The sequence below is a fragment of the Cnephaeus nilssonii genome, assembly GCF_951640355.1.
Source record: "Cnephaeus nilssonii genome assembly, chromosome: 6".
Classification (NCBI taxonomy): Eukaryota; Metazoa; Chordata; class Mammalia; order Chiroptera; family Vespertilionidae; genus Cnephaeus; species Cnephaeus nilssonii.
The window spans coordinates 28,715,945-28,741,957 of record NC_137077.1 but is presented as its reverse complement, the minus strand read 5'-3'; the positions used below and the strand labels follow the sequence as shown (position 1 = coordinate 28,741,957).

At 37.6% G+C, this 26,013-nt stretch overlaps 1 protein-coding gene across 3 annotated transcripts in view; it reads right to left on the bottom strand.

The window, feature by feature from the left end:
• PLEKHA5 (pleckstrin homology domain containing A5) overlaps nucleotides 1–26,013 on the bottom strand; it is a 206,202-nt gene that overhangs the window by 28,234 nt on the left and 151,955 nt on the right. For 2 of the 3 annotated variants that reach the window (XM_079773715.1, XM_079773716.1), the window contains 3 exons: nucleotides 3,565–3,627; nucleotides 290–370; nucleotides 5–154 (listed from right to left, as the gene is read on the bottom strand). In XM_079773715.1, the coding sequence (XP_079629841.1) occupies nucleotides 5–154; nucleotides 290–370; nucleotides 3,565–3,627 (294 nt within the window). Of the gene's footprint in view, nucleotides 1–4; nucleotides 155–289; nucleotides 371–3,564; nucleotides 3,628–4,139; nucleotides 4,176–8,379; nucleotides 8,461–25,552; nucleotides 25,607–26,013 lie in introns of all 3 variants that reach the window. The other variant, XM_079773717.1, reaches the window with a different exon arrangement.

Here is a 26,013-nt window from a genome sequence, read left to right as displayed (position 1 = left end):
TTACGGCAGTGGCTCGAGAAAGCTCTCGACATGTGCTAAGCAGCCCGTTTTGTAAATCATCCCTCTGCAACACCACAGTCTGGATGGCTGCTGGGTTATCGGCATTCATTTCTATCTCTTGGCTGGCAGATAGCAAAGCTTGCTCAAGCGTGTACTATTGTAATAAAAATAATTACATTTAATGTTCTGCACCATGGAATTAATTCCTTTTTACTTCAGTTATTACAGTGTCCCAATAATAACCATATAAAGTAACACCAATTGTAGATAATAAACATAATTGTCCTACTTTCTCCTTGTGGAGTTGCTGAAGTTTCTCTTCCAGAGCATGTACCACTTTATCTTGTTCACAGAGACGGCTTAACTTGGCCTAGGTTGTAAGAGAAGATATCTTTTGTTAGCAATTTCCCTCTCCTGTAACTGGAGGTAGGTTAGTTACCACTCCTGTAACTGAAGGTGATTCTAATAAGAAAACACACTTAAAACAGCTATGGAATACCTAATTGTGTCAATCTTTATTATTTTTTTTTGTTAATCCTCACCCAAGGATATCTTCCATTGATTTTTAGAGAGAGTGGAAGGGAAGGGGAGAAAGAAACATCAATGTGAGAGAGACACATCAATTGATTGCTGCCTGCATGTGGTCTGACCAGGGTCGGCAATCGAGCCTGCAACTGAGGTACATGTCCTTGACTGGAATTAAGTTAGGACCTTTCAGTCCATGGGCAGACTCTCGCTCCATCCACTGAACCAAACCAGCTAGGGCTCAATCTTTATTTCAATGAATAAGATAAACATTTAAATACAGCTTGTAAAAGATAGAATGCTTAAAAAACATTCACATAAAGTGAAAAAGCATTTCAGCTGTATTATGTAACCTAAATCAGCGGTCGCCAACCTTTCGGACCTCACGGACCTCCAGTTGGCGACTGCTGCTCCAAAGGTTTCCTTAAACCAGCGGTCGCCAACCTTTCGGACCTCATGGACTACCATTTGGACACTGCTGACCTAAATGATTCAAAATATTCTTAGTAATCAAGCCATCTCTTTAAACAAATCATTTCAACATGGTTAAAAAATTTTCCCCCCTACAAACTACTAGACAGAGGTTAAATGAAATATGCAGTGTTTAATTAAAACACCAACTGGATACTATTTTTGTATTCTTAAAACTAGAGGGCCGGTGTATGAATTCATGCACGAGTGGGGGTCTGGCTGGCCCGCCCCGATCAGGGGCCAATCAAGCAGGGCTGGCTGGGGGGAGGGAATGAGGGGAGTTTGGTGGGCTGGCCCCGCCCCCAATCAGGGTGGGGGATGATAGAGGGTGGGGCAGGCTGGGGGGAGGGGATGCGGGCAGTTGGCGGGCTGGCCCCACCTCCTCGAACTCCCAGTCGAGGGAACAATTTGCATATTAGCCTTTTATTATATAGGATTATGCTGTTATGTTCTTAGAAAAGAATATAAACAAAAGATTGTTTCTAACTGTAACAATGCAAATAAAAATATTACTAGTAGAAAAAAATCACTTTCAGTAGTTTTTTTTTTTTTTTTTTTTTAAATTGATTTTAGAGGAAGGGAGGGAGAGAGAGAAACATCCATGTGACAGAGAAACATTGATCAGTGGATTGGGGATCAGAACCTGCAACCTGGGTATGTGCCCTGACTGGGAATAGAACCCACCACCTTTTGGTAATATGGGATGATGCTCCTCCAACTGAGCCAAATTGGCTAGGGCATTTCAGTAGTTTTAATGCTTTAAATTCTTGGTACTACCCCATTTTTAAGATTATGAAAATATCAAAGTATCCTATCTAATAAAAGAGTAATATGCAAATTGACCGTCACTCCAACACACAAGATGGCTGACCCCATGTGGTCAAAATGGCTGCCCCCATGTGGACACCAGATGGCCACCACAAGATGGCCAGCAGGGGAGGGCAATTGGGGGTGACCGGGCCTGCAGGGAAGGGCAGTTAGGGGGTGGTGGGGAGGGAACCCAGGCCTGCAGGGGAGAGCAGTTGGGGGGGGAAGACCTGCAGGGGAGGGCAGTTAGGGGGGACCAGGCCTGCAGGGGAGGGCAGTTAGGGGTGACCAGGCCTGCAGGGGAGGGCAGTTAGGTGTGACCAGGCCTTCAGGGCAGGGCAGTTAGGGGCAATCAGGCTGGCAGGGGAGCAGTTAGGCATCGATCAGACTGGCAGGGGAGTGGTTAGGAGGTGATCAGGCTGGCAGGCAGAAGCGGTTAGGGACAATCAGGAAGGCAGGCAGGCGAGCAGTTGGGAGCCAGCAGTCCTGAATTGTGAGAGGGATGTCCGACTGCCCATTTAGGCCCAATCCCAACAGGGGTCCTCGAGGGGTCCCAGACTGGAGAGGGTGCAGGCTGGGCTGAGGGACACCCCCACCCCCCGTGCATGAATTTTGTGCACCGGGCCTCTAGTACTCTAATAAAACTTCAATACCATAATAAACTGGTTCTCCACTGATCTGAAAATAAAAACCTTACCCAAACTGTAAATATGTCCCAAACTTTACTGGATAATGACAAACAAGAAATATGAGATTTCACTTATTTGCCATTTATCTGTTAAATAACTACCTTCTCTTTGTTAGACAAAACTTAGGTCATACCTAGTGGGATATAGTGGTCTCCCCTTATACATGGGGCATCAGTTCATATACTATGTTTTTTCCTGTACATACATACACTTTTACAGCTTCACTTTGGTATATCTAAATTGCCAGCATCACTACTCTTTGAGCTTTGGGGCTGTCATTCAATAAAATAAGGGTTACTTGAACACAAGCATTGCGATACCCTCACATTCAATCTGATGACTGAGATGGGTACTAAGTGATGAATGAGTAGGTGGGGCATGTATGTAGCAGGGAGGAGATGATGGACAAAGGGATGAATCAATCACCTCGTGGGCAAGATGGGTAGGATGGCATGAGATTTCATCATGATACTCAGAATGAGATGAAATTTAAAATTTATGAGTTGTTTATTTCTGGAATATTTCATTTAATATTTTGGACCTGGGCTGACTGCAGGTCACTGAAACTGCACAAAGCAAAACCAGGTGAGGGGGAACTACTGTAAACTGAAATGAGAAAGAGGTACAACTCAATGAATAAAACCAGGGGAAATGAGGGAAGAATGAGATATAAATAAGTAAGAATGCATGGCAAGCTATCGATCTGAAATATGATTTTAAAAAAATATGAAATTTAAATAATAAAAAAGGAAGGAGTGACAGAATTTGTAGAGGCGGATACTTTCTCCAAAACATTTAGACAATTTTACTTTGTCCTCAGTCCTACATAATTTTTAATGAAATAGTCTTTTACTTGCACTTATGTGATTCTTAATATATTTGACTGCTAACTATGGGGGTGAAGATTGCTGGAGGATAGACTCAATCTAAGTGAAAAAGAAGAAAATGCTAATCCATTTGATGTAATTTTGGAGGGCAGAAAAGGAAGAGGGATTTTTTTGTCTTGCTTTATTTACAATGTTTTGGCAGAGAATATGACAGCACTGACAATACACAGCAAAGTAATACTTACATCAATATCTACTTCGTCAGGTCTGTATTTGTATAAGGTGCCTCTGCATTCATCTTGTGACAGCTATAAGGAAAAATGTCATATAGCAATTTAACACTAATATTTAAAAATATACTTATTTAGCCTACAGTTAATATTTTAGGTTTATATAACAATAATAAAAATGGGGTTTTAATGATTCTTATACTTTCAGAAGTTTAATTCAAACAGAGATCATTACAAAAATAGAAAAATATTTCACAGTGATACAATATGCAAGATACATAAAAAATGGTGTTAACTTCAGCTTATCAAACAAAATAATAAGCTGGTCACACAAAATTATACAGCACCTTACATTTTCCATTTGTAAGACACACATTTTAATGAAAACTGACAAGTACAATTGTGGCAACTATATTGAATCAAATAATTTCAATCAGGTATATTTCAACGTCAAAACTGTCCTTCACAGTATACACATAATCACACAACTGTGTATGTGTACACTCAAATGTCAACACATCTTAGTACAATTTTACCAACAAAGCTTATAACATATTGCATACAGATACATAATATATAAACACACATACACAATATAGACTTATCTTGTTCTTCTGTCTTAAGAACTAAAAGATAATGGAGGAAAAGTATGGGTTTAATTGAAAAGTGGAAAAAATCATTCAAAACCTTATAAAACTGAAAGCCTATATTATAAACTATGATAGTCAAATTTCATAAAAAATCTTATATATGTTCACTGACATTTGTTTTACTATATTGTAAATAATAATTATTCAGTGCATTTAAACATGGTTTCTTCAGCTTCTTCCAAATATCTTTTGGTCAAACAAATGCTCATTTCTGGTTGTGCTTACCAATATTTCAATAGCCACCCCTGTCAGTTATATACAGATCACATCACAGCCTCTGCAGGCAATATTTCACTCTCTCTCTTGTTTTAAGAGTTTATATTGATTGCTAGACAGTAACAAACACACAGTAGAAAAATTTAATTGGGGCTCATTGCATGTTACATTCTAGATTAGAAAATTAAATTTCATATGTACACATACAAATGTATAAGAATATATAAATTATAAATATATATGCCCTTTCTTTAAAAAACTGCTCGGCAGTTACATCTTTAGAAGGAGGCATAATTTAAATAGCAGATAATTTTGAATGGATCTGGAAATGTGGGAATCAGGGTAAATGTCAGCATTCCAAACATACAATAATAATCCTGGATTTCCGTGTTTCATTTCAAGACACGACTTCCACGTACCTCATGCAAATGAACCCGTGACTATTTAAGGTATGCACAGTGATTGTAAACCACAAAAATTTCATAGAAATGAACATCACATGAAAAATGAATTTAGCAACCAAAGTCAATACTTGTGCACTATTTTGAAATAAAGATCGCTGAATATGTCCTGAGTAGTGTAGTGTCAATTGCCATTCTAAATTAAAGCATCTAAACCCAAGAAAATGATGTATACTCCTATCAATGAGAAATAAGTTTTAAAATGCTTAGATCTATGAAAAAAAAATGTAAGTAATATGAAAAAATAATCTTTTTTTTCATTTATAAGAATTGAAAGATATAAAGCTTTTAGCTACTAAATGTCCAAATATACTTTGCTTATTTAATATTTAAAGTTAAATGCAGAACAGCTTTACTAAACAATGGAGTGTGTAATTTGAACATAACTGGTAGACAGTGTCACATCAAGACTTAAATATGAATTGTATCCTATATCCCAGGGTCAACAGCAAAAAGACTAGTAATTTTAAATGAAAACTTAGTAACCTGTAATAAATATTTCGGATATTGGTATGACATTTTTATCTACAGAATATTATTGCATATTCATTTTCCTAACAGTTGACATGGTATAAAAAAGAAAAACATGTACTGTGTAGTTATAATTTTAGACTCACATATCTTTATAGATATCTGAATATATTATTTACACAAATTAAATTTTTGTTGTACCTAAAAAGTATCACAGAAAAATTTATTTAAACCTTTAATGAAATTATTCAATAAAGATATTCATTATTAGATATCACTGTTAGATATTAAGAAAACTCTTAAAATAATCAAACTTCCACTATCCAGTGCTTTTACCTGTCAGAAGAAGAGTATAAGAAAACAAGATTATCCTTTAAATAATTAATTTTTTAGCATGACCTATTTGTCATTACTGATAACTACTGAAGCTGTGCTTAAGAAAAGATGGATATAATTTATTAAAAAAACAATTTCCACCTAGAATTGAAGATGTTTGTTATTTAGTCCTCAATATGAAAACCCTACTATTAAAAAATGTAATTTCATTAATATTAAATAAAATTCTGCATAAAATAGTGTTTTGTGGCAACACTTTTTACCATTTTTCAAAGTCATCTTAAAATAAAATAAAATAAAATAAAATAAAATAAAATAAAATAAAATAAAATAAAATAAAATGAAAGTCCCCAAACGTCCTGGGTTTGCAGTACTTCAGCAACATTAGAAAAGCAAGTAAAAGTGGCCAGGTCGTAATTAGCTGAGCCTGAGCACCGCCCCAGCTTCAATTAGAGAAGTGTATTATGCAAACTTGACCGACTGTGTAGGATATGTGCTGCATTTTATTTAGAAAGCCAGAACTTTTTCATAAGGTATCTAATAATCTTAAAAAAAAAAAAAAGGCTTGGCATTAAGCAAAACAAAATTAGTTTTGTCCATTAAAATTCAACTTTCTACAGTATCCCTTGTTATGTAGGTAACATATATATATATGTACACACAAACCCCAAAAAATGATTTTTGGAGAAATAGTTAATAATATTAGACATTACACCCTATGCAGACTCAAAAATGCTCACAGGGCTATAAGAATTTGCTATTAGTCTGTATCTTTTAAAACAATTATTTATCAGGAGATTAATTTCACTGATTAATTATATTATAAAAACCCTGGTACAACAATGTAATTATGAAAGATGGTAGAATAAATACAGAGGGATTTTTTAAACTTGATTCTTATTTCTTTAACATTTGTTTTGATTCAGTTTTCGGTCCTACTTATTTGACTAATTTTAAGATAATTACTGTCTAGGTAATTTCTTCTTCTAAGAAAATGCCAACATAAAGATCCTCCTGAATGAAAACTTCAACAGGGTGATTTAGAGTAACAGGTCATACAATATTATATTGTCACTATATTTTCAGCTAAACTCAGGAGCCATTAATACAGTATTGTAATGCAATGTCAGAAAAAGCATAACAGTATTCAATGTAAAATCTGATAAAGGTTTTTATCAGAATAATAACATGACAAAGGAAACCTGGAGAAAAAAAAATCTAATTAATATCTCCACATTAAAAAACACACACCTCCAATCAGAACTTTTAGTGTGACTGAGTAATTTCAATCAGCAATGATGCCTGCATCATGAACGCTGATTAGTAATCAATATAAAAAAGAAAAAAACCCAACCCAAACCAAACAGGAACATTCAGGCTAGCACTCTTATTAACCTAATACAACCAAATGGCTTTGACCTCAGATCAATTTAGCATCACACAAAACAATAAGCCAATAGCTTTGACACTGAGAAAGGTATCAATTCCAGAACAAGTGCTGAGGTTCTCAGGGTGTTATTTTGGAATGGAGTGTGTAGGTTCTATAATCTGGTGACTTTCAGAATGGAAAGGTTCCATTTTCTTTTGAAAAGTAAAGCTGTTTAACTTTAAATATTTAATATTTTATCTCTTTATTGCAAATGAAAAACTATGCTCAATCACAAAATATACTTTAAATGTTTTGAAAACTGCTCAGAAATGAGTCCCCCACCCCCCAACTGTTTCAATTTCACAGCTGCAAGGCCGCGATGCAGAGACCGCAAGGTGACTAAGGCAAACCAGAGGCCTTGAAAGCCAGTGTGACCTCGAGGCACTTTAAAAAACAACAGCAGATGTTTTACATATTTTAGTCAAAACATATATTCATTTTTCATGTTAGTTAATTTTCTTCTCTACGATTTAAGTAACTAACAGGTCATAGGCCACAGTAATTTGAGAGTGTTGAGGTGGAAGAAGCTGATGTTGCAGAACACACAGCTAAGAACATTTAGACCATGAAATAAAAAAAATAAAAAAGTGGATAAGAATGTATAACATGACTTCTTTTGCAGATCTGCAGATTACCAAGGTCCTACATGAAAGCCAGCCAACTACATGGTATATATTCCGAGTTAGGGGAAAAGAATGAGGAAAGATAGGACTATCTTGATAACTGCATAAGGATGGTAAGAATACAGGGAGAAGATGCTCCCAGTATGTTAAGAAATGGCCATCTGTAGGTTTTACCAGACCACAGTAGAGAAGCTAGATGTAAAGAACTTCCATACAAATATCACCTATTCCTAAAACATTGTGGGGAGGGGGATTGCCCCTAAAAGGAAAAAAAAAAAATTTAAAGTTTTCCCTAAAAATCAGTTATATTGTTTTTACAGTTAACCAATATTAATGGCAATATTAGTAAAATTTTTGCAAATGTACTGCAGACCTCCAAGTACATATCAATCAAATACTCTGCACAAAAACTTCAGGAAAATGGCACACTCAATATTCAACAGCAAAATGTTCAGCGAAGCCATGCTAAGAATACTGCAGCATCTTGAAAAGCATGGATGAATTGCATTTTTCCAAGTAGACAGAAACAAAAAATGGAATAAGAAAAACACTAATGTTATGAGTAACTCTGAGGATAAACCAAAACTGTCACTGAGGGATTTTGCAGATGATAAAGCAGTATCATTCACTGTCCAAGACCTTACTTGCTGGTACAGTTGGGGTCTTAGCGCCGAGTTCTCAATCATTGTGTGAACCATGGTGATAATAGGTTCATTTTCTTTCATCTATTTCAAATCAGGAGGAGCATACAGCAAACATCAGTTTACAGCATAGCTAGATTTGAAAGACGACACTGTAAATATAGCCTCTACTTTAATATCTTCCTAATAGTGCAGTTGTTTACATTTCACCCCACAGTTGTACAGATCTCGCTTATATAAACCATTTTGAACAAATATTAAATGCTATGAAATACACTCAAGGTCATACAAAAAAAGCTTACTAAAGACAATATTGCTGCAACTAGGGTTTACTTCATAAATATAATCAATATCGTCAAATAATAAATAATCCTACGTATAGAAAAGATGATAAAGCATTATGATTCCAAGGCTAAACTAGAGGGTGACAACCAATGAACTTAAAAGGAGAAACACAGGCTCAGTTGATTGATTAATCAGTAAAAGAGCTTAAAATGATATTCAGTTCTTTATAAGATTAATCAGAAAATTTAGTTCTCTAAAACATTAAAAATTTTAATATAAGATATCCTGTCACTTAGACAAGCACATATTTTATTAGTTTATCTTGACAGACATTTATATATACTCTATTTAGAATTTTCTCACAGTGTAACACCATATGTAGGATTATTTCAAGGATATGCAAACTAAAATGTACTTAGCAAAGATTCAATGTGTCTCCCTAGCCCTGAAAAGGCTGAACCCTTGTCTCACATTTCCAGCGATGTTTTACTTAATTACTGCCTCTAGAAAAACATTTGTTTGAGCAGGCTCTGGACTCAAGAGTGAAAGCATTCAAAAGACAATCATGCTCTAGCTGGTTTGGCTCATGGATAGAGGGTTGGCCTGTGGACTGAAGGGTTCAGGGTTTGATTCTAGCCAAGGGCACATGCTCAGGTTTCGGGCTCAATCCCCAGTAAAGGGCGTGGAGGAGGCAATCGATCAATGATTCTTTCTCATCATTGATGTTTCTATCTCTCCCTCTCCCTTCCTCTCTGAAATCAATAAAAATATATTAAAAAAAGAGGCAATCATCATAATGTATATAGAGTTAAAGGTCTAGAGAGTTGACACCATTTGTAAGCAGACAAGTCTGTTTATAACTGCAATTTGTGACATTTAGTTTAAATAATTTTAATCTTCCATATTATAGAAAACTAGAGGCCCGGTGCTTGAAAATACATGCACTAGAGGGGGGGGGTCCCTCAGCCCAGCATGCCCCCTCCCACAGTCCAGGAGCTCTCAGGGGTGAGAGGCGATCTGGCGATCAGGTGAAGGCGATGCCCCCATCATACCTCTGCTGCTGCCACTGCCGGCAGTGCAAGCCTTGGCCGGCCCTGGTTACCTGAGCCTCGGTGGCCGGGCAGCCACCATCCAAGGCTTGCCTGCACCTCAGGCCGGCCCTGGGCGGATGAGGGTGGGTCTGGCTGCACTACATGCCTGCCACCCCCACCCCCCAGCAGGGCTGAAAGAACTGGGGGACTCCAGTGGGGCTGAGGGGACCGGGCGCTGCCATATTTGTGATGGTGTGACAGTCAATTTGCATATTCCCCTCTTTATTAGATAGGATAAGCATTTCTATCATGGTTAACCAGTGCTATTTTTACTGATTTAGCTAAATCCATAACAAAAATTTACTCATCTTAAGATTAATAAACACATAAAAGAAGCAAAAAAATAAATCTTAAAAACTGTGTATCTAGACAAGTTTATTTCCAGTCTAGTTACCAGTGTTTCATGTCAATAAAATCTGTTTTGGTTGTCAAATTAGAAATTTCCTGTGACTGGTTTAAGCTACTTTTTAAAAGTTTTATTCAAGCTAAATAATTTATTTTTAAATGTACACATCTACATGTTAGTCCAACTAGAACTTCTACATATCGGTGGAACTCAAATCTCCACATCACTTAATCTCAAACTTCTTTTTCCCCTTCCAATATTATCCAATAGGGACTAAGGCATTTGTAGGTGACATCTCACACACACAGGAAACAATGTAGTACAGGTTATATTTAGTGTTGGAAAGTAACTTAAATAGAAAACTATAGATATAATAGTACAAATAGCTTAAGTCCCTATTCATTTTTGGTATTATGTAATTTGAATTTTCAAAGCAATCTCATCTATACTCCTTATTTTTCAACAGCATGCCATGGAGATTAGACAAAAGAGTACGTGACTCGCAGATTATTGGGTGAGTTGGAAGGAGGGTGAGAAGGGAGAGTGAAGGTCAGGGGCATGAAAGTTTAAGTAATGAAGATCAGATACAAATGTAAAGAATACTCAAGGTCAAACTGAGATTTTTCACTGAGTCTTGGATATCTGGTACTACAAATGGGCCACTGTGTCCAATGGCCAGTTCTGTCCACAGGGCTCGCTCCTTTAAGTGGAGCTCCAATATGGCACAGTCAACGACTAGTATTCATACTCCAAGACTGAGGAATTTACTTAAAAATGTATTTAAAAAGGACAAGGGACAATATGGTTTCCACAGACGGGTAATGAGGCTTGATTTATTTAGTGGAAAACTTTTTTTGTTTTAATCCTCACTCAAGGATATTTTTCCATTTATTTTTAAAAAATTTTTATTTTTCAAATATATATTTTTATTGATTTCAGAGAGGAAGGGATAGGGAGAGAGAGACAGAAACATCAATGAGAGAGAATCATTGATCGGCTGCCTCCTGCATACCCTCCACCGGGGATCAAGCCCACAACCTGAGCATGTTCCCTTTACCAGAATCGAACCTGGGACTCTTCAGTCTGTAGGCTGATGCTCTATCTATCCACTGAGCCAAACCGGCTAGGGCTCAATTGATTTGTAGAGAGTAGAAGGGAGGGGGAGACACACACACACACACACACACACACACACACACACACACACACACACACAGAAACATTGATGTGAAAGAGACACATCAATTGGTTGCCTCCTGCACATGCCCCAACCAGAGCTGGGATCAAGCTTGCAACCAAGATTCGTGCCCTTGACAGGAATTGAACCTGGGACCTTTCAGGCTGTAAGCCAATATTCTATCCACTGAGCCAAACCAGCTAGGTATAAACATGCGTATTTATTTTGAGAGGGTAAATATGCATGCATATACAGGGAAGCCATTGTGTGTGATTTGAAAATGCCTGTTTAATTTACATGTCAAAGATCATGAAATATTAAGTCACTAAGAAGGAATCAACTGGCTTAGGAACAGAAAAACTAAAAGCAAAAATAATGTTTAAAATATACCAACTGCAGAGTGTCTCAGAGTTGCTTCTAGAATCGACTTTTTCATTGTGAAAAATTTCAAACATACACATCAAATCCTAGAATTTTTGAATTAGAAGGCCTCTCCTGAAAGCTGACAATTTAGTACAACGAAGGAATGAAAATGTTTGCAGCAATTATTTTGAACTGTGGGAATGTGGATTTTTTTTCTTCTTCTTTTTCTGTAGTTCTCTACATTTCCCAAATTTTCTCTGCTGAGTAGATTCTGTTTTTCTAGTAATTAAAAAATGTACCGAAGAGTCAAGAATAAAAATACATAAACACAAAATACGCTATGGAATTATTATCCTCTAGCAAATACCCCTCGGTGACATAATGAGGTAAGGAAAATGTGAGCACCGTGTGTTCATATCATGTTCAATCCTGGAGGCCTCGAGTGTAGTGAGGCTCTGATCTACAGAACAGTTCTCCCAGCCTTTATTTTGACTTATGAATCTACATCCACATCTGAAGTGTACTGGAAGAAATGTTAACGAATTTGACAGTAAACTACCCAATGCATTTGCAAATACATAGGACTATCTTATAATACCTTTTTTCCTTTTTATTACTGGCTACTTCAGAAACCGAAGTTCAAGTTTATATAGACCAGCGGTTTGTAACCTACACCAGGATCGCTCGAGGACCTTAAAAAGAAGACAGTCGTCCTGATTCCCAGATAATTCTAACGTAAGTCTTGAGAATCTTTAATGTAGACAATATCATTAAAACATCAAGGTGGCGGGCTGGTCTAAAGATTCCTTTGGGAGAAGTAACTAGGATGTTCTCAAGGTGTTCAAGTAAGCCAAATGCAATTTTATAATAGTGAGCGTTCCTCAGCTCGTCTACTCCTTGGGGCCCATTTTACCCAAGGTGAAGAGATGGGATGAGACAATATGCAGAAAGGCAGAGGGACCATCTCAGACTTCCCGTGGGCACCACACCCACCTAGTTCGTGACTCTCAGGATGACTGGGTAGTGGGCTGTAACAATGGTCACCACATAAAGGACCTCTCTCCTCGTACATGACATGCAACAGCTGAATTCAACTCAACACAACAATCAGAATCCCACACAAGGCAAGTTTGGTCCCTATTAGACAATTTCAATGACCTGACTGGAACCTTCACTCTTTGCAGATTTACTCAATTGGAAATAGCAGATCTGCTTTGTCTCCAAATATATACTACACATAGGCTAGTGGTTCCTTTCACTCAATTATCTCTGAAATACTCCATATTTTAATACTTAGAAACTCTTGTTTCTATAACTTACACTAAAACCACACATTTTATCTGGCTTTTGCTACATAAACTTCATAATAGTTTTTGAGTTACAGTAGTAAAGTCTAACCTAAAAAATAAAATACAGAATGTTCCATGAGCTCTTTGGGATTTCGTCTTCAAGTTCTTGGAAAAAGGAATAGCTAACAAATCTCTTCTGGCTTGAATACAAGAATCCTAGAGAGCATTATGATAATGGTGTTAACGGCCGACATGCTTTAAGGAATGAGAGCAAGAGAAAGACTAATTAGTACGTGGAGGATGTTTAATAATTTACTTGGGATTGAATTAAATGCTCTGCTTCCTGCTTTAATTCCTTCTTTGAAGTAACAGGTAATACAGGCTCAGGTTTCAGTTAATTGCTAAATTATAAAAGACCCATTATTTTATAATAATAAAAATGAGAATGTATGATTCAGACATTCCATTATTTTCATAATTAACTTCAGCAATTAAACAAGAAAATGTTTAAGTGGAAACATCTTAAAAATACACCTAGTTAGGCCAATGCATTTCTGCTTACAATAAAAACACCTATTTTTACTTGAAATTGTAAGTTCAAGTGTTTAGAAAAACTACCTAGAACAGTGGTCGGCAAACTCATTAGTCAACAGAGCCAAATATCAACAGTACAATGATTGAAATTTCTTTTGAGAGCCAAATTTTTTAAACTTAAACTTCTTCTAACACCACTTCTTCAAAATAGACTCGCCCAGGCCGTGGTATTTTGTGGAAGAGCCACACTCAAGGGGCCAAAGAGCCGCATGTGGCTCGCGAGCCGCGGTTTGCCGACCACTGACCTAGAAAATCTGATACCTGTCTCTAGCTTCTTTCTCAGCTTTGAGATACCGTGAGTAATATGAATATAAAGCATCCACTGATACTATAAGAAATACCTTGATTTAAAAACTCATCACCAAAAAAACCTTTTCAACATGATTATATGTAACTAGGTCATACTTGCTAGGATCTGAAGCAGAACTTCCCAACTGACACTGTGGGTTGGGAGTGGGTTACAGGGGTGTGGAGATAGGGACCATCTGAGTCCTCAGTGGGCCAGACATGCTCCCGACAAGACCTCCTCCAGTGTCTCTCACGGCTGTACAAATATTGTCTCTCTCTCTGTGGGTCATCCATTGAAAAGGTTAGAAAGCACTAAGATGGTGTTTGAGAAAAACTAGACTTCTTCTTTCTTTGGTGTTCCTGGTAATTATTATCCTCAGTAGTTCTCAACCTGACTGGAAAAACAAAAAAACAACAACATTGGAGATTTAAAAATATATGCAGGGCTGGGTGGAGCTCTGGCAATCCTGACTGGCAGGGGCAGAGAGTTTGGAGTATTGGCCACTTGGTTTTTGTTTTTCTGAAGATCTCCTGGAGGTTCTGACAGGTAACCAGGCTTGAGAACCAAGGTTCCATCCTGGCACTAAGGCAAGTAATTGAGGACTAATTCAACCGTCACCAGTAAGGAGTTTTTCAAGGTCTTAATGGGTCAGTACAAAATGCTGGTCAGGATCCCTGCACAACTATCAAAAGATAAAAAATTTAAAACAAATTATCTGAACACAATTATTGCTTCTAACGTAAAATATTCTCTTGTCATTGTATAAGATATAGCATTAAGAGACTTAAGCCCTTTAAAAAATAAACTGAATCTTATTAATAGTGTTAGCGGACTCAGCAGAAACCAAGGGGACCTGGGATGCTAGTCAGGAATCCAGTTTCCAATCGCCAGTTCTATTATTCTAGCGACTTCTCAATATTGGTTTCAAAGTCTCTTATCGCTACAGAAATCAGACCAGCTACAAATGCAAAAGGAATAGGATAATGTAACCCAGGAGATGAATGTGTGAATAATTTTTAGGGGGAAGGGTAGGAAGGAGAATAGCAGTGAGCAGAGCCAACATGTTCATTCATATAACTTAGCCTTAGAAAATATTAATTCTGCAATCTACCTTTAAGTATAAGAAGTGGTTAAGAAGTAGCTTAATTACTAGTTTAAAAGTTCATATAATAAATCACCTAGAATAGCATTGTCCAACAGAACTTCCTGTGATGACAGAAATGTCTGTATTGGTGTGGTCCAATATTACAGCCATCAGCACATGTGGCTCTTTCGCCTTCGAAATGTGTCTAGAGCAACTGAGGAAATGACTTTTACTAGTACTATTCCAAAAACATAACTAATTTGAATGTACATTTAAATAGCCACATATGGCTAGTGGTTAACATATTAGACAGCAGGTCTAGAAATTCCAGACCAGTAAAGTAAGTATAATTTCCACCCTGATCTGGATCTCATTCCCAGGAGAGGAAACCCGCGCAAGCTCTATCTTGTAACTGAATTTCCTTGAGTCTGAATCTGTGCTGACAGCTTCTTCTTCTTCTCTTTTTTTTTTTTTAGCAAGCTTTTGTCCTTCCTTGATAACCAATAAGAAGGCCAATTTCTGTGCTGTGATTTTCCATTTAAATGGAAAATGGACTTTTCCTAAGTTCTTAATGACATCTTAGGAAAAGAATTTTTAAGTTGGGAATCTGTTTTAAGAATAGCAAAAAACCTCGATAGCCTAATCACTGAAGAATCCATTTCTTAAGAATGTCCTCCTGTGTAGATAATCAGCTCTTCAGATGTGAGGCAAAACTAAAAAGCTAAAGAATTTGACATGCCCCGGGTGAGGCTCTGAGGAATGCAAGGGCCTTTAACACAGGCCATTTGGACAATGACAATGGAAATGCCTTCCACTCTCACTGGGGCACATCTGAGAGTCCCACAACCTGAGACTGAAGGCTGACTGACTACCTATTGAGACTACTCACTGTTTAACAGGAAGCAGGGAAATGTGAAGTGACTTTTTCAATAGAAGAATGTAAATAAGTCTCTTTATAACTGGTGGGGCAAAGTATGGAGGCCTATTTGAAAATTTTAAAGCAATCAGAATAAACGGTCCATGTGGGAAGAATATTACAATTGCTATATATTAAGAAGAATCAGAAAGGAACAAATTGGGAAACTAACATAGGAGTCAAACATATCTGACATTCCCTTAAAAAAATAAATAAATAAAATAAAAATGTCCAAACTGGCTTCAGAATATGGATAAAACCCACTTCCTGAGAACTACCCTGAACCCAGCAGAACATAATTTTAAAGGCTACCATTTTGAGCTACATACCTGTGTTATATTTTGAAAAATGCTGAAGGTCTAAGCTAATGTCTTTATAAATCATTAACATATAATTTATCTCCAGTGAGAGAGAGAGAGAGAGAGAGAGAGAGAGAGAGAGAGAGAGTGTGTGTGTGTGTGTGTGTGTGTGTGTGTGTGTATGTGTATATATATATATTTTTCATTGATTTCAGAGAAAAAGGGAGAGGGAGAGATAGAAACATCTATAATAAAAGTGTAATATGCTAATTAGGACAGCTGAACGACATTCCAGATATCGTTCCAGATGAAGCCGGGGCTGCGAGGGCTGAGCCCCTTGCACGAATTTTGTGCATCGGGCCTCTAGTCAATGATAAGAGAGAATCATTGATCGGCTGCCTCCTGCACATCCCCCTAGTGGGGATTGAGCCCGCAACCCCAGCATGTACCCCTACTGGAAATTGAACCATGACCTCTTGGTTCATAGGTCGATGCTCAACCACTTAGCCACACTGGCTGGGCCTTTGCAAGTGTTTTAACAATACCATTTTAAAGGGTCAGAAGATACCAAAGTGGAAATCTTATATCTCTGTTGGTAAAAAAAGATATCTGTTCTGGCCATGGTTATCTACTCTAAAATATGTCTGAGCTTTAAATCAAAACTGAAATATCTTCTAGATGTAAGGATCTGGGTTTTATTAATACAATTGTACTTTTACTGAGTTATAATTGGTACTGAGTAGCAAGATTCCTGCCATTAATTCAAAGGCTTATCGGCTTATGTATGTAATTAAAGACATAATCATACCTTAGGTTAACCCTACGAATGTTTTTGGCATTTAGGCTCAACTTTATTTCCTTCTTGGGCTATAAAAACCATTTATGAATTCTTACTTTGTAAGCACTAACATGCTGCCCTACACTAAGCTCCATAAATCTTTGCTTAATAACTTTCTAAAAAAATATATAATAAAAACACAAAATTGAACTGTTACACATTTTAGGAGGGGTGGGGAAATTCTGTTTTAACGAGGAGCTGATAGTCCTCAGGTAACAAAGATCAGCAATCTGAAACAGAATTACTCTAAGTTTAAGAACAACTCCATTAATTTTTAAAAAGACAAAATTGATGAAATAAATAAAAAAAATTCAAGCCCTAGCCAGTTTGGCTCAGTGGATCGAGTGTCGGCCTGCGGACCAAAGGGTCCCGGGTTCGATCTGGGTCAAGGGCATGTACCTCGGTTACAGGCTGGTCAGGGTACATGCAGGAGGTAACCAATCGATGTGTTTCTCTCACATCAATGTTTCTCTCTGTCTTTCCCTCTTTCTCCCACTCTCTTTAAAAATCAATGGTAAATTTGATCCTCAGGTGAGGATTAAAAAAAAAACAACCCCAAAAACAAATAAATACGTACTTAAAAAAAAAATAAAATTCACTAATACAAAGTATTCATCCTAGCTCTGTGGTTTTAGGCATGTTATTAAAACAGACTGAATGGGAGTAAGGTCATTAAAACAGAACGGGGTTAAAGGCCACATGAGGCTATGGATGAGAAGCCAGTGGGATACTGTACACACAAGTGCTTTGAAAACTGTAAAACTGTCAAGCTCTTCGGGTGCACAGATCCTGGACAGGTGCACAGTGTGGAGAAAGGGTGTGCTTTTGAAATACTCGAGAAACAGCGAGTCGCAGGCTGGAGAAAAGGGTTTGTAGGGGAAGAAGTGTTTCGCCGGCTGGGGGGTGGTAGTGGTGGAGTGAAGGTCTGAATGACAAACCAAAAAGAAACCTTATTTTGCAGGGAACAGAAAGCGTGTGAAATTTCCCGAGTTAGACAAAAGCCATGCGGCAGGTGGTTTTTGCACTGCCCGTATTTGGTGACTAATTGTTGGGGGGTGGGTACTGAGGGCAGAACTGCCAAATGGAGATCTCCACGAGCAACGAGAAATATATAACTGAAACTGCGGAGAGCGAGAGTTTGTTTGAGACACCTTTTGTGCATGGGGACCCACTGGGTGCTCATGCATGCGTAACGTCAATGTGCCGGCAAGTTAGTCTTTAGGGGAAACCCTTGGTCAGTGAAGGGTGAAAGCCGGTACAAATGCTTCCCTCTTCTGTTGCTCAGGTGGGTGATTCTGCAGTGTTTCTATGCATCTGTCAACAAGAACCAGTCAGATGAAGCTCAAATTGCCTACTGCAGTGGATAATATATCCCCCTCCTTCCTTGCTTACTCTCTTCACTCCTGTGGTACCACTCCCCAAAGTACACTTTCTAAAAACAAGCCCACATCACAGGCTCTGCTTTTCGGGAGACACCCAGGGGCTAGAATGGAAAACAACAAAGAGACAATTAGTAAAATGATTGGGTGGATGAATCTTTAGAGAACACCAAGAAAAAGGGAGAGGTTAATTACTGGTAAGAAGCAGAACCATGGTAATACAGTGTAAGCACTGGCTAGGCCAAGAGGTCAGAATACTGACACACATACACTGTTACTCCACGTTCTAAATTCTATTCTAGCCACTGTCTTCTTAGAGTTCTGCCACTACGATGTCACATTCAGCCTAAGAATTTTCTGGGTGACACCCCTTCCTCTCCCCACTACTTCTATGATCAAATAATCAGAGGAAAGTGGCAGGAAAAGAAAAAAGGAGGAATGGGATGTGAGGGAAAGAGAGACAGTATCGTTCTTAACAGCCAGGCATAAGGAAATACAGATATTCTGTACCATGTAACTACTTTGGGTTAGCAAGTGTTAAAGAACATCCGTTCCGTTTTCTAGTTTCCTTGGTTTGCTTTTTCCAAATGCCTATTCTACATCGCCTAGAAACATCACCACGTGGAGCTCTCAATCATCCTTAAAAATAGAAGCTCCAGGACCCCTTGAAATATTAAGAGAAAATGGGATCTTGCTTAATAGCTCGGTAGAATGAAGTTGCTGAGTTGACATGAACAATGAAAGCCATCAAGAATCTTTTCAATCATCTTGTTAGCATTTCTTCCCTCGGAGGGAAGCTGTCTTTCATGAACACAAAGAACAAAATGCAAAAAAGTTCTCTGGGATTTTTACCTCGAATGGTTTCAGCACCAATTACATACACCCAGCTAACTGTTCCTTTTTCGCATTTTCCTTGGCATGGTATGTTTAAAAGTGGCCGGAGTTCCTGTCCATACAGTTTTCTCATTGTGGTTTCTTGAAAGGATTTAGAAAGCGTACTGATAAGGAATGTCCTCAGCAACCCATGAGAGAATATTAGATTTCTCTCAAAAGTCACTAGTAGTTTTAGTATACAGTTCATGAAGTATTAATATTTACTAGAAAATCATATCATAAAATCTGAATATTATGAAACTTTTGCAAATTAAAAAGTTTAGCGTACTCTCCAAGATGTTTTAGAAGTTAGTATTAAGCAAAAGTGATTTTCTTATCCTCCCCACAAGTACTTGATAGAACTTTAAAAAAATGTGCTGCTAAAACAAGACAGAAGGATTTAGCTACTGACTCTTGTGAACCTTAAACATTTTCATGTAACAAGGAACACCATAGGAATGCTTAAGCTGCATGTTTCTTTTCGTCTACGATGGCAACCTGGGTTGTCATGAGAAACCTCCAGCTCCTCCATGAGAATTTAAGGATAAGGTCCTTTAGCCGTTTGGTGTAGAGAATTGAGAAAACAGATACAAACGGAGTCATCCCAAATGGAGTTGGAGCTGTCATTCCAGAGGAAGGCCTTGTACACCTCTTGCTCCGTGAGCCTTTGGAATGTTTGAACTGGGCAAAATAACCTTTGAACTGGGCCGAACCAACATTGTCTTCCAAACAACTGTCTGTAAAGCTAACAGCAAGGCAGACATCCTGACTAGAGGACTGAAAATTAAGTCCATTCTTTAGAAGTTACACCACTATGAACAGCTAAAGAATAACTTATTAGCACCAATAGAAATTCCTTCCTTCTATTCATGTAATTATTTCCTTTCGTTTCTCATAAAACCCCTTGCCTTTACCCCATAATCAAGACATAATTTGGGTTTCTGCCTGAATCTATGCCCCCAGATTGCAATTCTTTTTCATCTCAAAGAAATGCTTGTTTCCTCTTACTTTGGCCTTTTATTTTTAGGGTTAGCAGAATATACTAGTTGATGCTATCTTCAGAAATGACTTAGGTATGTTCTAGCTGGGGGGAGATAGTCCAGCTGCATAGAGGCAAATGAAGTTCATTAAATGATGATAGCAGAGGCATATTCTTTCCTCAAAGAACTTTTGAATACATTGGGCACGGGCAATCCCCAACATAAGTGTGGCCAACTGAGGTATGTCCCTTTCTTTCCCATTCGCATGCAGGTGTTTCTGATGCAATTAACCATACTGACTCTTAAAGGGAGAGGGGGGAAGTCACAGTTTTAAGGGCAATTTGTGAAAGTACACTCAATGTTACTACACTTTTATATTTAAAAGATGAAAAAATACCTGCTGCAGGACCAGTGCAAGTAAAGCTCAGCTTTGTTAAACTGTTGAAGTCAAACTCGATTAACTGTAGCTGGTATTCTCAAAGAGAGTGACGGGCTACTGAAGAGGTGTAATAGTAAAGGCGAGGGTTGGTATATATTTAGTTTACCCACAAGGGGGCAGCATGCTTACAAAAGGCTGTGAAACACTGCTCCAAGTTTCTTGATCCTGTCTCTCCCAAACGGTGTATCTCTTAGCATCTCATTTTCCATTATCACGGCCTAACACGGAAGCTGACAGGAAGGTTTCAGGAAGAAGAAAAAGGGAACATCACCTAAATTCCCCCATAACTGTTCTTCAATCACTAATAGGGGGAAATCAGAAAGAGAAAGCAAGTGACGGAGAAAGAAACAAATGGAAGGAGGAGCTAAAATAGGAGGAAAACGGATGAAGGGATGGGACATGTTCTAATTTCCTCATTCCTACTAATCCTCCCTTCATGACTGCTCAGAAAGCTCCAGCCTTTGCTCCACGTCTTCATCCTGCCTTGGTTTCTAATTGTCATCATTATTAGGACAACTTACGTACAGAAGTGCTTTTAAAAATAACAAAAGCTCTGCTAGCATTTCTTCCTGCATTTTTTTTTTCCTTTTCATTTTGAAGTATACCTGCCTAGCTCCTCTTTAGCTCCTGGTCTAGATTCTAAAACCCTAGCTTCACTTCCTTGCTCAGTTCAACCAGTCTCAGTCCAGGCTACAGGAGCCAAGAACTAGACACTAGTTAGGGTACATGACACAGTAAGTGGCGTTTTTAGGTATACTAAATACAGCGTTTTATGGCCTGGACTGGGGATTTAACCAACAGAGTTACTATCAGAAAATAATTTAATAGCCAGTAAGGGTACAGGAACCCAAATAACCAGTATGCCCTTCCTATATCTTACAGCTGAACACCAGATGGTTGACTATAATAAGCTGCTATGGAAACCATTACCTCAATTATAAATAAACTAGAGGCCTGATGCACGAAATTCGTGCAAGAGTAGACCTTCCTTCCCCCTGCGGCCAGCACCGGCTTCCCTCTGGCACCCGGGACCCGGGCTTCCCTCCGACTGCCAGCAGGCACCGGGGACCCGAACTTCCCTCTAGTTCTGACTTTGTCCGGAAGGGTGACTGGTCTAATTAGCATATTACCCTTTTATTATTATAGATGAATTATGTTTAACTCCACAGAAACATTAGGAACTCCTAACGATCAAATTATTGTTCAGCAGGGCCATATAGTCACAAAAATCATGCTCAATCTGCCCTATTCTGAGAAGAAAGTGTATCATGATATTCTCTTTTCCCTCACTTTCAAGGAACTATAACATTCTTTTCCAGAGGCGATACCAGTATAAGGGCTGATAATCTTGAATTTATTTCCCACTTCCTGGGAAGTACAGACCCATTGCAAAATTTTACTGATAGCTCCTGCCACCCCTTCTGTATTCTGCTAGAAAGAGAAATAAACAAGGAAAAACTAATAAATGTTAAATCAATTTTATAGGTATATTTTAGGATAAAGCTTGCAGGTTTCATTTAAAATGTAACCATAAGTTCCTCTCATATTCAGTGATAAGTAATCTGAATGAGAAGAAAATGAGTTACTGATATATTATGTACTTATTCATTTAAGAAATAGAACCTGGATGAGGTACATAAAGTACACAGTTAGCATTATTGTATATTACCAGGTAATACTTTGGAACTATATTTTCTGAAAATTCACAAAAATAACAAATAAACCTACACTAGTATTTTTTAAAAATATATATTTTACTGATTTTTTACAGAGGAAGGGAGAAGGAGAGAGAGTTAGAAACATCGATGAGAGAAACACTGGGGATGTGCCCACAACCAAGGTACATGCCTTTGACCGGAATTGAACCTGGGATCTTTCAGTCCACAGGCAGATGCTCTATCCACTGAGCCAAACCAGTTAGGCAACCTACACTAGTCTTAATAAATGTAGACTCTGAATAGTCTACTGAGCTATAAAAACAAGCAAACTATAACAGTATACTTCAAAAAGAAAAAAGAAAAAAAAAAACCCGCAGGAAGAAATTTTACCAAAGCTTTTGTTATTTTTAAAAGCACTTCTGTACATAACTTGTCCTCATAATGATGACAATTAGAAACCAAATTATAGTGCTCAAGTTACAGATATCAGAAGTCAAGATTTTTGGATTGACTGTGTAATATGTTAGTCCTCAGAATTTCAATAGGTATTTTCAATTTTTATTATAAGTATTCCAGAAATATAAGAAATGAATTTACCTGTGAAGCAACTTAGAGACTACCCCTTGGTTTTATTTTCATGAATAATGACAGGGATTAAAAGAACTTAAATCAATTAAAATTCTTTTGATGATGGTGGAGTCTGACAAGGGGCAGGAGGAAGGCGCATTTTGTTGGCCTTAGGCTATTCTGATGATTTATTAGAGCAAACAGAACAAGTGTTGAAAATGTGTATCAATTAGTACATGTTCATTTGGTATGATAAATAGCATAAAATGGGACCAGAGCCTTTTCCTTTCACTTTAAGGTTTTAAAATCTATTTTCCAATTTGTACTTATATAAAACTGATGAATTAATTTATAAACCCAGGCAACCAATAATGCCTATAAAATCAACAGACCTGGTCATCTAAAGTAGGTTATTGGCAGTAACAAGGTTAAAAGCTGGAAATGTTTGAGCTGAATAAAAATTTATTATTAAATTTCAAAATTATCAATAATTATTTTTATATAACTTAGTAACCTTTCTACTGATATGAAATATAGGACAGTAAAAAATAAAATATAGGACAGTTACTTCAGAATAATTAGGATAGTACGAAAGCAGCAGTTATTTGAAACCATAACAAATTTTGATTTATTTAAAGAGAGATTTTCTTTAGGAAACCTTAAGGATATATACATTTAGGAATATCTGAGTTTCTGAGCGAAGCTCCCATCATGTTTTTATAAATTGTCCAATTATCTAAAATTGGCCCAATATTTTTTCCCTTCAGACATAGTCTCAATTCAAAGCAATTCAAGCAGTCAAATTCTGTAATTATTTTTAATGTGTTTTTGTTGATTTCAGAGACTGGAAGGGAGAGATGCTAGTAAACATCAATCAGTTGTCTCCTGTACACGGGAGACTGACCAGGGATTGGGCCTGAAGCCTGGCTATGTACCCTGACTGCGAACTGAACCAGGGACCTTTTTTGGTGCATGGGGAGATGCTCAACCAACTGAGACACACTGGCCAGGACAAATTCTGTAATGCTTTACATTATCATATTACTTAAGAGTTGGAATAATACAACTTTATTTTAGGATCTAATACAAGAAAAAGGTGAATTACTGGAAAACCTCTGCTGACATGTTGAGAGACTAGAGAGGCTCAATAAGAAGTTGAGATTTTTAGAAGCCGCCTATAGGACCACTAGCCTGGTGCAATAGGAAGGCTCAGCAGAGCATGCTTAGAGAGGAATAATGGGAATATAAACCTCCACTGTGGTCTGGGTCGCTCAGGTAAAGGGAAGGAACAGAGGTTCCTTTGACCAGGGAAAGAGAGGTGAGGAGGAGCATCTCAGCAAATAGTGGTATTTTCAATATATTTACCTGTCCTTTCCTAAGATTTTCTCGAGTTCTATGCCTCTGCAATTCCAGTTTTGATTATTGGGGTGAATAAATTATAGCAAACCACTAGGTTTACTTCTAGGGATTCGAGATAACTTCAAACTCAAATTTATGTCATCGTTTTTTAAGCCTAATTTTTGTAACATTCCATTGTTTTTCTGCACTATCTCTAGCTTTTTTAGACAAAGGAGTTTTAAGACCATTATTTCCCATGTATCGTAGTAGTTTCCTGGCAGTGTGGAATTTTGAGGGGAGACTTTTTTTTAGGCTGCTTTCAAAGTGTACCACATACACTGGTTAAATTTCAGTAGCGCCAATCCTGGAGGGAAGATCTGAATTTGGACTCATGAATGCTGATTTCTAAAGCATTCTAATTGGCAAAATCATGAAGAAAACATTTTGTGGAAAAATAGATAAATTTTACGTTTACCAATATATGTATTTTTTTAATTAAAAGAAAAATGATTTAACACCTTTTAAAGGGTTATCCTAATGTAAAATCCCCCTTTAAATTAGAAAAATAACTTAAAGCATTACATTATTTTGTTTCAAACAGGCAAATATAAACATATTTTCCACAGTAACTTCTTTCATGATAAAATATTCAAGCTTGAATATTTTAAAACAAGCTCAAAATGGCTTTACCGAAGAGATGCTGTTTAAGAACCTATCAAAAATTCTCATCAAATTAAAATCAAATATTAATAGAGAATTTCACAAAAACTGAAATGTGGAAGCGCCAGTCCTGGCTCACGAACTGCCACTCTCACTTCTGAATCTTCGCCTTAACCAGTCACACTCGTTGCCACCACAGAGTAAAACGGACTCTGTGGCTTAGCAAAGACCAAACACTGGGAGGAGGTGACAAATAAGGGAGAAGGACGCACATTTAAAAATTATCTTCGTGACCCATTTCACCTGTCTTTAAACTCCCCTTTGGGAAACGGATCGCACTGCACCTGCCCTCCTCTCCTGCCACCAAAGCAGTCCCAGCGTGGTGCCCCTCTCTTTACGAAGGTCAAGGCCACGCTGAGATAAGCTTCCATGAGGAGGAGTTTTCTCGGGATGATAAAGAAGTCTAGAGAATTCAGGCTCTCACTCTCAGGTGACCCAGCATTTGCGTACCCGCTCCTTACTTCTACAACTGCCTTTCTACCTGTTTTTATGGTATTCCTGAATTTACCCAGTTACGGGTTTCTCATCCCATCACTTGTAAAAGTCATGCTATTAACTCAAAATGACAGGAATATCTAATTAGCCTGAAAAATCGCACTACATTTAGAGTTCTCTTAGGTATTATATGTAAGAAAATTCTACAAATCCCACCTGATGATCCAAATATATGGTGTTCCTTTGAAGATGATGCGAAAGAATTTCATTCTAGTAGGCATCAATCAAGAAACAAAGGAATAGAGAAAGAAGGGGCAGAATTCATGAAAAGGTCAATTTTGAAATAAGAAAAAGCAGGTAGTTTACCACAACCTATAGCATTACAATACACGATAACTTTGATACACATGCTCCCCTGTAAACGGTACAGATGACATATGAAATTATTATAAGATTATATTTAGTTTTGTAAGAAATTAAGTAGACATGCATACAAGCTGAAATATTAAGCAGAAAAATCCTTCAAAAATGGCTTTAGCAGACGCGATGGTAGAAGCTTTCCAGGTTAATTCTTTTCTGCAGCATAGTACTGCTTCTTTGGATGTTTCTCATATAGAGGCTATTAAACCCTTTGAGAAATGTTTACATGTGTCCATTCTTTTTAATCAAGAACAAAA